The 16,711-nt window shown below is 41.1% G+C and overlaps 1 protein-coding gene across 8 annotated transcripts in view; it reads left to right on the forward strand.

Annotated features, from left to right (window-relative positions):
* Nucleotides 1–16,711, forward strand: part of LOC306860540 (E3 ubiquitin-protein ligase HUWE1-like) — a 64,078-nt gene that overhangs the window by 20,324 nt on the left and 27,043 nt on the right. For 5 of the 8 annotated variants that reach the window (XM_079402269.1, XM_079402275.1, XM_079402274.1 and 2 more), the window contains 18 exons: nucleotides 15–353; nucleotides 693–815; nucleotides 942–1,037; nucleotides 1,193–1,462; nucleotides 6,347–6,499; nucleotides 8,661–8,788; nucleotides 9,018–9,099; nucleotides 9,210–9,386; nucleotides 9,521–9,674; nucleotides 9,921–10,318; nucleotides 10,394–10,589; nucleotides 10,693–10,860; nucleotides 10,987–11,135; nucleotides 15,054–15,120; nucleotides 15,258–15,481; nucleotides 15,674–15,885; nucleotides 16,004–16,186; nucleotides 16,379–16,551. In XM_079402269.1, coding sequence (XP_079258395.1) covers nucleotides 15–353; nucleotides 693–815; nucleotides 942–1,037; nucleotides 1,193–1,462; nucleotides 6,347–6,499; nucleotides 8,661–8,788; nucleotides 9,018–9,099; nucleotides 9,210–9,386; nucleotides 9,521–9,674; nucleotides 9,921–10,318; nucleotides 10,394–10,589; nucleotides 10,693–10,860; nucleotides 10,987–11,135; nucleotides 15,054–15,120; nucleotides 15,258–15,481; nucleotides 15,674–15,885; nucleotides 16,004–16,186; nucleotides 16,379–16,551 — 3,292 coding nt within the window. The remainder of the gene's footprint in view (nucleotides 1–14; nucleotides 354–692; nucleotides 816–941; nucleotides 1,038–1,192; nucleotides 1,463–6,346; nucleotides 6,500–8,660; nucleotides 8,789–9,017; nucleotides 9,100–9,209; nucleotides 9,387–9,520; nucleotides 9,675–9,920; nucleotides 10,319–10,393; nucleotides 10,590–10,692; nucleotides 10,861–10,986; nucleotides 11,136–15,053; nucleotides 15,121–15,257; nucleotides 15,482–15,673; nucleotides 15,886–16,003; nucleotides 16,187–16,378; nucleotides 16,552–16,711) is intronic. The other 3 variants (XM_079402272.1, XM_079402273.1, XM_079402276.1) reach the window with 3 other exon arrangements.

A 16,711-nucleotide genomic window follows, 5' to 3' on the forward strand; every position in this document is an offset into this window, starting at 1 on the left:
ATCTCTTTTTGTAGGCTGCTTTCAGCTGTATCCGTAACCTGTGGAACCGTAAGCCCTTGAAGGTCTATGGTGGACGCATGGCTGAGTCCATGCTGGCAATTATGTGTCACATCCTACGAGGGGAACCTATCATCCTGGAGCGGCTCTCCAAAGAGAGGGAGGGCACTGCTCGGCCTGATGAGGAGAGCAGTTCCACAAGTGGTGGGGGAGCTAGCGCGCCTTCAGGAACAGGGGGAGTAGTTGAAGGAGTGTCTGGAGGTGCCAATGGCAGCACTGCTGGAGGCTCTACGGAGGAGGGAAGCAACTCTGCAGCACGCCGAGACCCACAGGTCAACCAGGCTCAGTTGACTCAGGTACTGCCACGTCCTGTTGTAGGAAATCCTATGAATTGAATTAATAAAATATTAACAGTCTAACAGTAAATTGAATGTAACTATAATAATGCCCTATGAATTGTTTTTTAAATAAATTCTGTCTGTTTTAATTTTTGTAGATTCTGTTATGATTTAATTAAAATTGATCAAAAACTGTAATCAAATGAATGCTTAACTTTAACAATTTAATTCATCTTTAAATGTAATCAATTGAATCACCAATCATTCACACATAAATTAGGTTGTGTTGTAATCAAGATCTACCCGAAGAAAGCTATTAGCCATTTCTAACCAGTCAAACCTTGACCTCCTTCACAGCTAATGGACATGGGCTTCTCCAGAGAGCATGCGATGGAGGCTCTTCTAAACACCAGCACTATGGAACAGGCAACTGAGTACCTGCTCACACACCCTCCTCCACTCCTCAGCGCAGCTGTCAGAGTAAGACACTAACACACAGACAACTCTCTCTCTCATACACATGCACGCGCACACACAAGCATACACAGACAGGATGCACACACAGGCTATAAGTTAGTGTAGTCACTGTGAGCTTTGTTTCTGTAGGAGTTCACCATGTCTGAAGAAGACCAGATGATGCGGGCCATTGCAATGTCTCTAGGTCAAGAAGTTAGCATGGAGCAGCGCTCAGACTCACCTGAGGTGGGCACCCACACGTTCATTACTACATCAGTTAAATAGGAATTACTGAGTAGCACAGCATAGGCCACCTCACCTGTCTACTTCACATCTTCACCAAGCTTTCCCTGCCTTTGAACCGATACACAAGTCACACCCATGTTACTTTTTGTTTGTAGGAAGCAGCTCGCCGGCGTGAGGAGGAGGAGAGGAGAGCCAGGGAGCGGGTAGAAGAGGAAGAGGCACGCTGTCTGGAGCGTTTCCTGGAAGCTGAGCCTCTAGACACCACAGAGCTACATGCCTTCACTGACTCGATGCTGCCTGGCTGCTTCCACCTGCTCGACGAGCTGCCGGACACAGTCTACCGCCTGTGTGATCTACTCATGACTGCTATTAAAAGGAACGGCCCCGAGTACAGGGACCTCATCCTCAGACAGGTGGTCAATCAGGTCAGTATACCCGTATGTTCACACAACATACTAATTGGAATAGGTATTTTTTTGCCAGTTACTGAAAGTTACTCCTACACATCTAGTCATAAATAGCTGGTCACACATGGCTGAATGTATTTCTTATGGTCTTGGAAAAAACATTTTGATCCTAAAGGCTTATCTTTTAAATGCTTAATTTTGTAGACAAATATAAGTTGTTCCTACGTGTATTATTATTATTTTTTTAAACAAAACTATTTTTTGTTGCTGTTAGTCAGAGTAAACTATACTATTAAAAATGCTTGTGAATTATGGGCCATGTTTCTGAATATACATAAGTGGTCATTATTGACTGCTTGCCCAGTGAGACCAGCAGTTTACAGGTACATCTCAAAAAATTAGAATATCGTGATTTCAAAAAGTGAAATGTTCATATATTGTAGATTCATTACATGTAAAGTAAAACATTTCAAAAGTTTTTTTGTTTTAGTTTTGATGATTAGAGCTTACAGCTCATGAAAGTCAAAAATCAGTATCTCAAAATATAATATTTACATTTGAGTTTCAATTAATAACCATCCCTACAGTATAAATTCCGGGTATCTCTTGTTCTTTGAAACCACAATAATGGGAAAGACTGCTGACTTGGCAATGATCCAGAAGACGAACATTGACGCCCTCCACAAAGAGGGTAAGTCACAGAGGGTCATTACTGAAAGGTGTGGCTGTTTACAGAGTGCTTTATCAAAGCATATATTAAATGCAAAATTGACTGGAAGGAAGAATTCGGGTAGGAAAAGGTGCACAAGCAACCAGGATGACCGCAAGCTTGAGAATACTGTCAAGCAAAGCTGATTCAAACACTTGGGAGAGCTTCACAAGGAGTGGACTGAAGCTGGAGTCAGTGCATCAAGAGTCACCATGCTCAGACGTCTTCAGGAAAAGGGCTACCAAGCCACTTCTGAACCAGAGACAACGTCAGAAGCATCTTACCTGGGCTGTGGAGAAAAAGAACTGGACTGTTGCTCAGTGGTCCAAAGTCCTCTTTTCAGATGAAAGTAAATTTTGCATTTCATTTGGAAATCAAGGTCCCAGATTCTGAAGGAAGAGTGGAGAGGCACAGAATCCATGCTGCTTGAAGTCCAGTGTGAAGTTTCCACAGTCAGTGATGATTTGGGCTGCCATGTCATCTGCTGGTGTTGGTCCACTGTGTTTTCTGAAGTCCACAGTCAACACAGCTATCTACCAGGAAATTTTAGAGCACTTCATGCTTCCTTCTGCTGACAAGCTTTATGGAGATGCTGATTTCATTTTCCAGCAGAACTTGGCACCTGCCCACACTGCCAAAGGTACCAAAAGCTGGTTCAATGACCATGGTGTTACTGTGCTTGATTGGCCAGCAAACTCGCCTGACCTGAACCCCATAGAGAATCTGAGAGACACCAGACCCAACAATGCAGATGACCTGAAGGCTGCTTTCAAAGCAACCTGGGCTTCCATTACACCGGAACAGTGCCACAGGCTGACTGCCTCCATGCCACGCCACATTGATGCAGTAATTCATGCAAAAGGAGGCCCAACCAAGTATTGAGTGCATAGAAATGAACATACTTTTCAGAAGCCTGACATTTTTGTTTAAAATATCCTTTTTTGTTATTGATATTATGTAATATTCTGATTTTCTGAGACACTGAATTTTGGGTTTTCATTATCTGTAAGCCATAATCATCAAAATGTCAAGAAATAAAGGCTTGAAATATTTCACTCTGTGTAATGCATCTATATAATATATGGGTTTCACTTTCTGAAATGAGTGACACAAAATATTGACCTTTTTCACAATATTTACACTTTTTTTTAGATGTACCTGTAGATTTCTGCTGGCCCTGTCAGCATTTCCCGGGCCATAACAAAAATGATTAAAAGTTTAAAATGTTAATTAAATGTATACATTAATTTATACATTTTATGGTTTAAAGGGATCCCTGGATATTAAGACATGTATAGCTTTATATAATGTAAATGTCTCTTATTTAAATATGCAGTAGAAAACCCATGAAAATGTATGATGTAAAAAATTCGACATCGTTTTTGGACTATGGGGGCGCCATTATCTTATGTGTACAGTACTTTCTGCGTCGATGACATCAAATAGTTTCACTCAGTAAGCTACTGGTGCTTTTTACCACAACACAACTCAGAATAGACAACTCGGAAAATAAAATACTGATATGATGACCACAGCTACTGAAAGAGCTTACAAACGGCTGAGACAAGAAACGCTAGATGCCATCTGTTAGGATGTAAACATGCCAACGGTAATCATGACGCACGGCCGCTAGAGGAGTTTCTCAGCGCGGATTTCCCTTCATATCCGGGGCATTTAGATTCCTTGTGGGGAAAAATCGATGGTACAGCATTTGGTTTAAATCTATACTTATATCCATCGCCACCTGTAAGCTCTTTCAGTAGCTGTGGTCATCATATTAGTATTTTATTTTCCGAGTTGTCTATTCTGAGTTGTGTTGTGGTAAAAATAGCAACAAGTAGCGGCAGTAGCTTACCGAGTGCAACCATTTTACGTCATCAGAATAATGGTGTGATTTTTAAAAAAAAATAAAAATCCTTTAATGGGTTTTCTACTACATATTTCAGTAAGAGACACGTACCCCCGCTCTGCACACGTCCTCACTTACCCTCCGCTCTGCACATTTTGTATGTTTCTCTTATCGCTTCAGACGTTTGTTCTATTCGACTGTAAGTGCCTAAAGTTGATATTCCGCCATGATTCCAGTTCGAAGCGAACTTATATGTTCCATTCAAAGGGCATTGACGTGTGGGAGACGTGAATTTGAATATTTATTTACAGAGGTATATTATGTCACACTACACGCTTCTCTAGTAAGTTTCGTCTGTGTGAAGAATCCATGAATTAATGTTCCGAAGTGAAGTAAACTTTAACGGATTTCCCCTGCTCAGGGAGTAGGGGGCAATGGACACTGTGTAGGGACTATGTCAGTCGGAACACAGTTCATGCACAGAGCTCACTTCTAACGAGCTGATGATCCAAATCAGATGCGTTAACAGAGACATGCAAAATATGCAGAGCGGGGGTACGTAAGGACTGGAATTGAGAACCACTGGTTTAAAGTGTATAATTTTTTCATTAGTATTCATTAGTTTTTTAAATTTATTTTGTACATTGCCATTTGAAAGTTTGGGGTTTTAATGTTTTTGAAAGAAGTTTGTTCACCAAGGCTGCATTTATTGTTAGAATTTTAATATAATTAGAATTTAAAATAATGATTTTCTATTTTAATATATTATTGTAATTTATTCCTTTGATGGTAAAGAATTTTTCAGCAGCCGTTACATCAGTCTTTAGTGTCACATGGTCTTTCAGAAATCATTTTAATATGCTAATTTGGTGCTCAGAATAACTTATCAATATAGAAAACATTAAATGTCTTTACTATCACATTTTACTGCATCTTTGCTGAATACAAGTATTTTCTTTGGGGAAGAAAGTACTGACCTCAAATGTTTGAATGGTGATGTATACTTTTTCACATGTATTTATTATTATTTGTAATTTAATGTTTAATTTTCTGTACAAAATTTAATTATTGCAGGAAATTATAATTGTATATAGGTTTGCAACGCACTAAAATGCATGATTAACAAGTATAAACTGTATTTGCTGGTTACATTACTGTCAGCTGGCCCAAAACTCTCTCACACTGGGCCCAGGTCAGTAGGCCATCCTTATTGTTGAGCCCTGCACCTATGATGCTTAATAGGGCTGGGGGGCGGTATATCGAGTTTGTACGGTATATCGATATTCTTTATAAGCGATACGCTATGAGGCAATACAATTTATATCGATATGCAGTAATGTTAGTTTGATACAAGCACATCTGAAAAATATAGCAAAGAACACAGACTCGGCCGCTGCGGAGAAAGTGCATAATTCAATTTGTTACAAACATGTGACAATCTTTATATTAAGGGCTTTAAAAAAAAGTTTTTGTAAGATATAGTATTGTTTATAGTTTTGTATAGTTTAAAGCGGTTCCCCCCCATCAGATGCGCTGACAGAAAGGCTGCGTGTGAGGCTGACGGAGACTCTACTTGAGCTGTTTAATGTGTTTGAGGTGTTGTTTTCCTTAATGCATAACTTGCATTTTACAGGCATATTCTCCATCTGTAAATGTTTGAAAGTCATGGAAATATTTCCATTTTGCTGTCAGGAGTGCATGAGCCGCCTTTGAAGTCTGTGAAGTTTAGTGGAGATTAGCAGTGAACGAGCACGCCAAACTGACAAAGCGCAATGAAATAAGAGCACAATAATTCTGACTAAAATGTATATTTCGCTGAAAAATTTGTAGTTGTACAATCTGACGCATGTAGAATTTGTAAGTGTATTTTTATGATAGCACTAACTGTAACATGATTGTAATGGGATAATCAAAATAGCCTAAAACAAGTGTGCTTTTGTTCTTTATTTTCATTTTTAGTTTAGTGAATTTGACTTCTGCTTTAAAGCATTATTTTTGCTTTTAGATTGTAATGTTAAAATGAAATGTGACGTTGACCCTTTTTGCAAATATATGGGCTTACATTGTTACATTCACTTTATTCGTTTTCATAGCCTTTAATATGTATTGTTTCGTTGGACATCACTGGGCGGTATGTAAAATAAATACGTGTGTGTGTGTGTGTGTATAACAGATACAAAAATGAAAATACCGAGATATATACCATATATCGCAAATCGCCCAAAAAATACCAACATATTAATTTTTGCCCATATCGCCCGGCCCTGCTTATCTATGATTTCTGGGTAGGTTTGAGGTAAAACCATGACCCTATTGTCATCTGTATGTTTGTTTATTTCCAAAGGTGTGGGAGGCTGCCAATGTGTTGATAAAGGCTGCAGTGCCGCTAACAACCAGCGACACCAAGACGGTGTCTGAGTGGACGAGACAGATGGCAACCCTCCCCCAGGCCTCCAACCTGGCCACCCGCATCCTGCTGCTCACGCTACTCTTTGAGGTACACGGCCTTGCACAGTCGGCTGCACACATCATCACTGATTATTCATAAACTATCCTCTAAAATAACTTATGGATCTGCATGCACAAGTAAATACACCCACTGTGCTGCTCTGATGGAAACGTCAAGTCAATGTTATTTGTATAGCGCTTTTAACAATGCACATTGTGTCAAAGCAGCTTTACATCGGCTTGATATAAAGCTGGGTGGCTTTATATCAGCTTTACAGTATTTAGACGGGGAAATAGTTTGTTGAAATAGTGTCATTCTCCTGGCCAGACAAAATCAGCAGTTTAAATCTAGGCTAAAGCAGAATCAGATTGTGCAAAGGACTCATCTGGTTCCTGTGGTCTTGTCCCGATGGCCGTCTTGGAGACAGGGTCTTCACTGGGGATCAGTTTCTGGGGCTCATCTAGGTGTCCTGGCTGTAGATGTCATCTCTAGGTGCTGATCCACCATCTGATCTGGATACAGTCTGGATCTGGGTGTCTACGGTGACCTTGGAATAAGAAAGAAACAGACTAATATTAGCGTAGATCCATTCTTCTAACAATGTAGCAAGTACATTAGGTGTTTTGGGAAGTGTTCCCGGTTCCGGTTGACCTAATTAATGCAGCCTAGCAATCCTTTAACGGATTTGAATTATAGAAATGCGATAGTGTATTATGTGTAAGCCAGGTTAAAGAGATGGGTCTTCAATCTAGATTTAAACTGACAGAGTGTGTCTGCTTCCTGAACAGTGTTGGGTAGATTGTTCCAGAGTTTAGGTGCTAAATAGGAAAACGATCTCCCGTCCGCAGTTGATTTTGATATTCTAGGTATTATCAAATGGCCAGAGTTTTGAGATTGCAGCGGACGTGAAGGACTATAATGCGATAAGAGCTCACTCAAATACTGAGGTACCAAACCATTCAGGACTTAGGTAATTAGGTAATGGGTAATTAGCAAGATCTTAAAATGTATACAATGTTTAATAGGGAGTCAGTGCAGTGTTGACCAAACCGGGCTAATGTGGTCATACTTCCTGGTTCTAGTAAGAGCTCTAGCTGCTGCTTTTTGAACCAGCTGGAGTTTATTAAACGTGCAGAGTAACCACCCAATAAAGCATTACAAAAATCTAGCCTCGAGGTCATGAATGCATGAATTAATATTTCTGCATTTGAGATTGAAAGCATAGGTCGTAATTGAGATATATTTTTAAGATGGAAAAATGCAGTTTTACAAATGCTAGAAACATGTTTTTCGAAGGAAAGATTGCTATCAAAAAGTATGCCTAGGATCCTAACTGATGACGAAGAATTTACAGAGCAGCCATCAAGTATTAGACAGTGATCTAGGTTATTACATGCAAAAGTTTTTGGTCCAATAATTAACACCTCTGTTTTTTCAGAATTTAGCAGTAAGAAATTGCTAGTCATCCAGTTTTTGATATCAACTATACATTCCGTTAGTTTTGCTAATTTGTAAGTTTCATCAGGTCGCGAAGAAATATAGAGCTGGGTATCATCAGCATAACAGTGAAAGCTAACACCATGTTTCCTAATGATATCTCCCAAGGGTAACATGTAAAGCGTGAAAAGTAAGGGGCCAAGTACTGAGCCTTGAAGTACTCCATATTGCACTTGTGATTGGTATGATACCTCATCTGACCGCCATCAATTTTTGGCACTAAATGAAAAGTATGATTTGAACCATGCCAGTGCACTTCCTAATGCCAACATAATTTTCTAGTCTATTTAAAAGAATGTTGTGGTCGATAGTGTCAAACGCGGCACTAAGATCCAGTAGCACTAATAGAGAGATACAACCAAGATCAGATGATAAAAGCAGGTCGTTTGTAACTCTGAGAGCAGTCTCAGTACTATGATATGGTCTAAAACCTGACTGGAAATCCTCACATTTATCATTTTTCCCTAAGAAGGAACACAGTTGTGTTGACACTACCTTTTCTAATATCTTTGACAGAAAAGGGAGATTCGAGATCGGTCTGGAATTAATTAATTCTTTGGGGTCAAGTTGTGTTTTTTTTTAATGAGAGCCTTAATAGCCAGTTTGAAGGTTTTTGGTGCATATCCTAATGACAATGAGTTAATAATATTCAGAAGAGGATCTATTACTTCTGGAAGCACCTGAAAGAAACGTGTCGTGCTATGTGCCGCAGGAGCTGAAACTCTCATGTGCTCGGGTGGTGGAGAGCAGTGGTGTCTTGACTGTGCTGATCAAGCTGTTGGAGGTGGTGCAGCCCTGTCTGCAAGCTGCCAAAGAGCAGAAGGACATCCAAACACCCAAGTGAGTGCCTGTCCTTCCCCTGTCTGCATGAGTGATCAGTTTGCACTCAGACATCAGCATTCCTGGAGAGTTCTGCTCACCCAAGCATGTTAAAAACGGAGAAGCAGAATTTGTTTATAGAGGAATAATATTGTGTTTGGGGTCTTTTGCAACACTTTACAGCATTTTTAATGTAATAAGATATATAAACTATGTTTCCCATATTTAAAAAAAAATTGTTTGTTTGTAGATGGATCACCCCTGTTCTTCTGCTTATTGACTTCTATGAGAAAATGGCTGTTTCATCCAAACGAAGAGCTCAGATGAATAAGGTTGGTGCCAGAAGTATAAAGGCAGTCTGTTATAATCCTAAACTGTCAGTGTTAACAGTGAACAAGTTCTGTTTCTAACAAAAGTGTTGTTAACTTTATTCCTATCTTAGTACCTGCAGCCCAATGGGAATAACTGGCGCTGGTTTGATGACCGTTCAGGCCGCTGGTGCAGCTACAGCGCGAGTAACAACAGCACCATCGACTCGGCCTGGAGGGCAGGAGAGACCAGCATCCGCTTCACTGCAGGCCGTAGAAGATACACTGTCCAGTTCAACACCATGGTGCAGGTAACAGCTACGACCTGGGCAAAACACTTGTTTTGTGGATCAGATAGAAAATAGAAATTTGATTTATGCCAGTGGCCATACAGTACAAGTAGTAGATCTTTGTTCTTAGATTCTTTGTATTTGTCTTTTTTCAGGTGAATGAGGAGACAGGGAACAGACGGCCGGTTATGTTGATGGTACAGCGGGTGCCACGGATGCCTAAGACCTCAAAATCCGGAAGTGTTACTGATACAGAGAGAGAAGAGAGTGAACAGCGAGTAAAGACTGAAGAGACACAGACTGACACAGGTGGAGAAAAAGCAAGCCTATAAAGTTAAAAAAAAAAATTAATTGTGTGAGGGAGGAAAAGTTACTGAGTGCACCTTGTTTCTGCTTTTCACAGTTTTCACTTTAGCCAAGAATGAAATTAAATTTTAATACTATTTATAATTAAATAATTATTTTAATTCATTAGCATTTTGGATGTTTTTATTCAATTGTTTATTTTTTGTTTATATTTTGAGTTTATTAAATTTTTTCTTTTGATTCTTTCAGATTCCGGTTCTGTGGCTGTGGAGATGGCGCCACCAAAAGAAGAGTCAGAGCAGAAGGAATCAAGCACAGCAGCTCCCTCTACCCTTCAGGAACCCTCTGGTTCTAGCGGTATTGTTGTACAGGGGCTGACTGAGGACATGATTACCATTTTGATCCGTGCCTGTGTCAGCATGATCAGCGTTCCCGTGGATCCGGACACTTTACACGCCACTTTGCGTCTCTGTCTGCGTCTCACACGTACACACCATTACGCCATGATGTTTGCAGAGCTCAAGAGCACTCGTATGATCCTGAACCTCACACAGAGCTCCGGGTTCAACGGCTTCACCCCATTGGTCACTCTGCTCTTCCGTCACATCATAGAAGACCCAGCCACCCTGCGACACACTATGGAGAAGGTACACATTTAATAAAGCAGCATTTTTATTATCTTGGATGTGTTGACCTTCCTTGATCACTCTCTCTTTTCTCAGGTGGTACGGTCTGCCGTCACCAGTGGTGCAGGAAGCACTACTTCAGGTGTGGTGTCAGGTAGTCTGGGCTCTAGGGAGATCAACTACATTCTACGTGTCCTCGGCCCAGCGGCCTGCCGCAACCCAGAGTGCTTTACGGAAACTGCCAAGAGCTGTATCCGAATTGCTCTCCCGGCCCCAAGAGGTGCTGGCACTGGTATGGTGGAAAACCTCCCAGAAATCCACCCAAAAATAATAAATCGGCATATAGTGTTGTTTTAAAGCCTAATAACCAATCACAATCTCTCTCTGTTAATCAGCTTCAGATGATGAGTTTGAGAACTTCAGAATTAAGGGTCCAAATGCTGTTCAGCTTGTGAAGACAACACCCCTGAAGCTGTCCCCACTGCCCTCCATACCAGAGACTATTAAAGAGGTCATCTATGACATGCTGAATGCCCTAGCAGCATATCACGCTCCAGAAGAGGGTAAGACAGAAAAATGAGAGCATGCATTTTTATTTAGTTTATGGTCCAGATCTATCAAGCTGCCATCTCTCATCAACATCCACTTCTTTCAATGCTTGGGGTCCATTTGGGTTTGTTTATGTGTAGCAGAGAGAGGAGAGGAGCGGGCAGCCGCAGTACCGGGAAGTCAAGACCTGTGTCAGATCCTGCAGGATGTCGGTGATGATGTCTACCAGCAGTACAGACTTACCAGACAAGGCAGTGATTTTGATTCGCAGTCTGCCTTCCACATCAATGTAAGAGTTTGTGTAGTATCTGTCAGATTTTTGTGCGTTGCATCAATTATCAAAGAATGCCATACTCTGCATCACTATTGATTAATAAAATTGTTATTCGAAATTAACTTTTTTAACTTGGTAGCACTGGTGCTCCCAACTTTAAAAAGTTAGGAGCACCCACCAAAAATGAATGAGCACCACAACTACAAATTATATATTAACAGATTTCATCTTTACATTCTTAACTTTAATGCAGATTTTAGATTGGTAAATATTAGCTGTCAATCACCCAGTCACTGCTTTCCGCTGTCAGGTGACAGGGAGCTAACTACCACGGGAAATGCAAAGGGCTGACGAAGAGAGAAAATGAGAAGAAAACAGACCGATTTCTTTCGTAAACCACCCAAGTTAATCTGAGTTTGGTTAAACGCAGAGAGAGAGCTCCTCTTTGACGAGGGTTAGGATGGTGTATGCTGTGTTGAATTTTACATTCATCTGAGTCTGAGAAACGCACTCTAGACTTCTACTAGACTCTAGACTTCACGTAACGTATGCGTGCACTCTTTAGGTGTTTTGTTTAGTTTTTGCAATATACTCTATAATGTCAAATCGCACATCGTTAAAACAAAAATTACAATATTATCGCAGACCCCTACGTGAGCATCTTGACGATTAAAGGCCTTAACGATTGAACCTGATGATCCTGAACATTTTGTCACACACTTGTCCCTGGATTTCTTGTGTTTGGCGCACTCTGTGTTTAACCAAGCTCTCGAGCTTAAAATGTGTAGATTCGGTGGAGAATGCTGTTAGTGTTATCTGCAAACTCCGTCCACAGGGTTTAAAGTTAAATTTAAGAATGTAAAGATGTTATGTAACGTTTGATTAGAACGGCAGACCGGTCACCATATCAGCACACAGAAGGCACATAACTGTGAACGTATTTAGAGAAATGAAAACGGGTCACACTACAACAATTATATGCACTCGCACAGATGCTCCTAAATATATTTTGAGGTTGCACAGATTAAATTATGGGAGCATATGCGACCAAAATGGTCGCAATTTCGAGCCTTGCCTAGAAAATTCAGCAAATTTTTTTTTGTTTCCAAATATTGGAAACATTCCCCCAATGCCCCCCCCCCCCCCCCCCCCCCCCCCATTTTGTTTTATAAAATATAAAATTGTGAATTTCTAAAAATAAATGCATCATACAAGTTAGGGCTGTTTGATTTGGGGAAAATATCTAATTAATGTTTTCTTTTTTTTGACTTTGCGATTTTTTTTTAAATTTGCAAAGTCAAGCTTCAGCTCAATATTGTTAATAATGTGCAGCACAGTATGAGTATCGTTACCCTGCTGAAAAAACAAAACAAAAAAGCAATAGAAACCATCACAGAAATTCTTATAGTTTCCATAAAAAACTTTACAAAATTCCTTTTTGTTTTGGGCATTATTCCAATAGGAATTACTGTTGTTCTATTGGTTGCCATCTGCTAGATTACATGCCACCAATAGAATGCATCAAATACCAGTAGACACCATTATAGTTTACATTAAAACCAATGCAATGTAAGGCTTTCCTGTAGCTCAAATAGTAGAGCATGGCGCTAGTAACGCCAAGGTCATCGGTTCGATTCCCAGGGAAAGCAAGAGCTGATAATGTAAAAACTGTAACTTGAATGCAATGTCAGTCGCTTTGAATAAAAGCGTCTGCTAAATGTAAATGTAATTCCCATTATAACCCTTAAAGGTCCCATGGCATGAAAATTCACTTTATGAGGTTTTTTTTAACATTAATATGAGTTCCCTTAGCCTGCATATGGTCCCCCAGTGGCTAGAAATGGCGATAGGTGTAAACCGAGCCCTGGGTATCCTGCTTCGCCTTTGAGAAAATGAAAGCTCAGATGGCCCGATCTGGAATCTTCCCTTTATGTCGTCATACGGGGAAAGGTTACCTCCCCTTTCTCTGCTTTGCCCGCTCATGAGCAAATGAGCTACGACCGTGCGAGGCGAGCGCAATTTTTTTTCGAGATACATCATGGCTTGCAAACGCGCAAAACACTGTTTTGCGTCTGAGTAATAAACTGTGCATATTAACAGACACATTATGTTCATATTTAAAAGTCCAAACAGTCAGTAAGCGACAAGTGCTTGGAAACGCTAAGTTTGTTAGTATGGACCCGTTATGGGAAAAAAGCCGCCTAAAGGGTCTGAAAGTTACTAAATATTGTGCTAAAGTCGCGCCCGTGTGTGTGAGACGCGGGGGCTGATGGCAGCGGGCGGTGGATATTGTTGCGGTCCACCCAGGTAAAGTCTATATGTGGGAAACACTGACCGTATCCAGACACAATATTTTAAACTAACCATTCGGAGCCGCTGAGTTGCAACTACTTCGTCTGGTGCTTCTCCTTCCGGATCAGATTCTGGGTCAAACTGAAAAGCTTGAAGGACTGCGTGTCTACAAGCCATTGTGATACATCCACTGTGAACATTAGCGCATGGTACCGTGGCCGCAAGCTGCAGGACACACGCCTACCCTCCACCTTGCCCCGCCTCTCTCCTCACCTTTAAAGCTAAAGACACAGAAATGGCTCATCCTAAGGAAAGCTCATTTTGGGACTGGCTCGTAGTGGCTGAAATTCTGCACCAAGGCTGAATTTCGGGAACGAGACTTCAGATACAGTACTTGGGACCACTTAGGACTATATAAAAGCATCCAAAAAACAGCATGTCATGGGACCTTTTAAATCCATAAAATTTTCTATTGTGTTTAGGGAGGGGTTCTACTGTTTGTTTGTTTTTTGTTTTTTCTGCAGGGAAGATTATAATGGTATTACTACTTTTACAGAATTAATGAATTTCACAGGAAAGATTTTATTTTTTTTATAAATAAAGAACTGTATTTCTTAAGTGAAGTGACATTCAGCCAAGTATGGTGACCCATACTCGGAATTCGTGCTCTGCATTTAACCCATCCAACGTGCACACACACAGCAGTGAACACACACACCGTGAACACACCCGGAGCAGTGGGTAGCCATTTTATGCTGTAGCGCCCGGGGAGCAGTTGGGGGTTCGGTGCCTTGCTCAAGGGCACCTCAGTCGTGGTATTGAGGGTGGAGAGAGCGCTGGACATTCACTCCCCCCACCTACAATCCCTGCCGGCCTGAGACTCGAACCCGCAACCTTCGGATTACAAGTCCGACTCTCTAACCATTAGGCCACGACTTCCCCAAGTCAATTATTAAAGTATTACATGTTACATGGGCTGATTTATTCATTCATGTACACTACTAAAAACATCTACAAATGTATCTTTTATTCTCCAGTACTGAAAGCAGAACCGATAAGGGAGCTCTTGATATGCGTTGTGACGCAGCTCTTGCAAATTACCTTTTTTGTTCGTTGTGTGTCATTTCGAAGCTGTAGTTACATACGTTTTTTCTTTAGTTTTAATTAGTTTAAACTTTCGATCTGACCCTTTTTAAATGGTGGACGTTTACGCAGTTGGCTAGAGCAGTGCTGATCGTGGAGAACGGAGGTGCGCCACTCAAGGCTGGCAATCATGCATATGCTCTGGAACAGAGTAATATCGCGTCCACATTGCAGGCTTTGCAATTAGCAAATCGCAACGTCTCAAATCGCGATTCGATTTCGATTAATCGCACAGCCCTTATACAAGTGTTTTTCATGGTGTTCGGAGCAGGCAGCCAAAGTTGATCATTTAATGTGACTGCATGATTTCAAAGCACATATTTTCATTACACAAAACTGTTTGTCTCTACCATAAGCGAGTCTCATATGAACTTCACTAAATGAATGAGCATGTACCGCTGCATCACTTAAAGCAGCAACAGAAATAAGGAACACGCATACCTATCAGCAGAAATGTGGGATTTGCATTAATAGTGGGTGTTAATTCTACTCTATCAGACTCAGGTGTTTGCTGCAGATGGTGCTGTTGCAGAATCCTCCCAATCTGGAACTCCACAGGGAGAAGGTGTGAACCGCTATACATACACACAACCACACCCAGAGCTTAAAACCTTTTCTTTATACAATGACAATGTTTTTCTTACTTTCGCTGGTTTCTTGACTTGCCCTTGTAACTTTTTCCTGTCATTTCTCTGTCTCTAGCTTCTACGCCTGAAGAAATGCGTGAAGAGAAAAAGGAACAGGAGGGAGAGAAGGGAGCTTCCTCAGAGGAGAGCCGAGCTGCCAAAGCTAAGGCCAGCAAACCCCTGATGCCTACTTCTACCATCCTAAGGCTGCTTGCAGAGCTGGTGCGCTCCTATGTTGGCATCGCCACTCTGATCACCTCTTATAACTACACAGCTGGCCAGTCAGAGCTCATTAAGGAGGTGAGTCACATCAGTTGATATACAACCAAAGTGTTTCTGGTCAAAAGTTTCACTTTTCACGTCATATTGTTTTTAGAGAGTCTGTTTATGTAATAAGACATTGCCTGGACATTATGTCAGTGTATTTCAAGTTTCTTTCATCTTAGCAAACCTAATTTTTCGTGTAGTAATTGTGACCCTTTATATGTGCAGGATTGCAGTGTGCTGGCATTCGTTTTGGACCACTTGCTCCCACACACCCAGAACTCAGAGGACAAGGACACCCCTGCCCTTGCGCGCCTGTTCCTGGCCAGCCTCGCTGCAGCTGGCACAGGCACTGATGCCCAGGCGGCCCTGGTCAACGAGGTCAAGGCTGCTTTGAGTCGAGCGTTGGGCATGGCAGAAGGCACTGAGAAACACGCCCGGTGGGTCGAACTGCCTAGTCACTATACTAAAATTGACTTTTAAACAATTAAGACAGAGAGAATGTACTTAATTAGATATGAACAACTTGACTAAACTTTGACTTTTCTCTCTTTGCAGCTTGCAAGCAGTGATGTGTATCATCAGCACCATTATGGAGTCTTGTCCCTCCACCTCGAGCTTCTACAGCACAGCCACAGCCAAGACGCAGCACAACGGCATGAACAATATCATCCGACTCTTCCTAAAGAAAGGCCTTGTTAATGACCTTGCCCGTGTGCCTCATAGCCTTGATCTATCCAGGTATCACAATAATAATAATAATGATAATATTTATAACAAACATTTGATATTAGTAGTATGTAAATTTTCTTTATTTTGTTTAATGATGTTTTGTGTTTTTTTCTTTATCCTAACCTTGGTGATTTTTGCCTAAAAGATTGTTAGGCAAAAGTTAATTTATTTTATCTCATTGCTGTTCTTGGTTTCTTGCAGTCCTAATATGGCAAACACAGTAAATGCTGCTCTGAAGCCTTTGGAGACGTTGTCACGAATTGTGAATCAGCCTAGCAGTCTGTTTGGGGGTAAAGGGGGATCCAGCAAGAACAAGACCGAGCATGACACTGTTGGCACAGTCAGGGACAGCAACAGCAACACTCAAGATCAAGGTAATGCTCATATCATTGATCACTTTAACTCTCAGCAGAGTATGGATTAGGGTTGTGATGGTGAGGAAATTTTCCCACCGGTTAATCGACGTGTGATAACACCAGTAATACCGGTATCACCGTGTTGGGGGGTCGTTTGAGGTTTCCCTCTTTTTCTCGC

This window comes from Barbus barbus (assembly GCF_936440315.1).
Source record: "Barbus barbus genome assembly, chromosome: 41".
In the NCBI taxonomy this organism is placed as follows: Eukaryota; Metazoa; Chordata; class Actinopteri; order Cypriniformes; family Cyprinidae; genus Barbus; species Barbus barbus.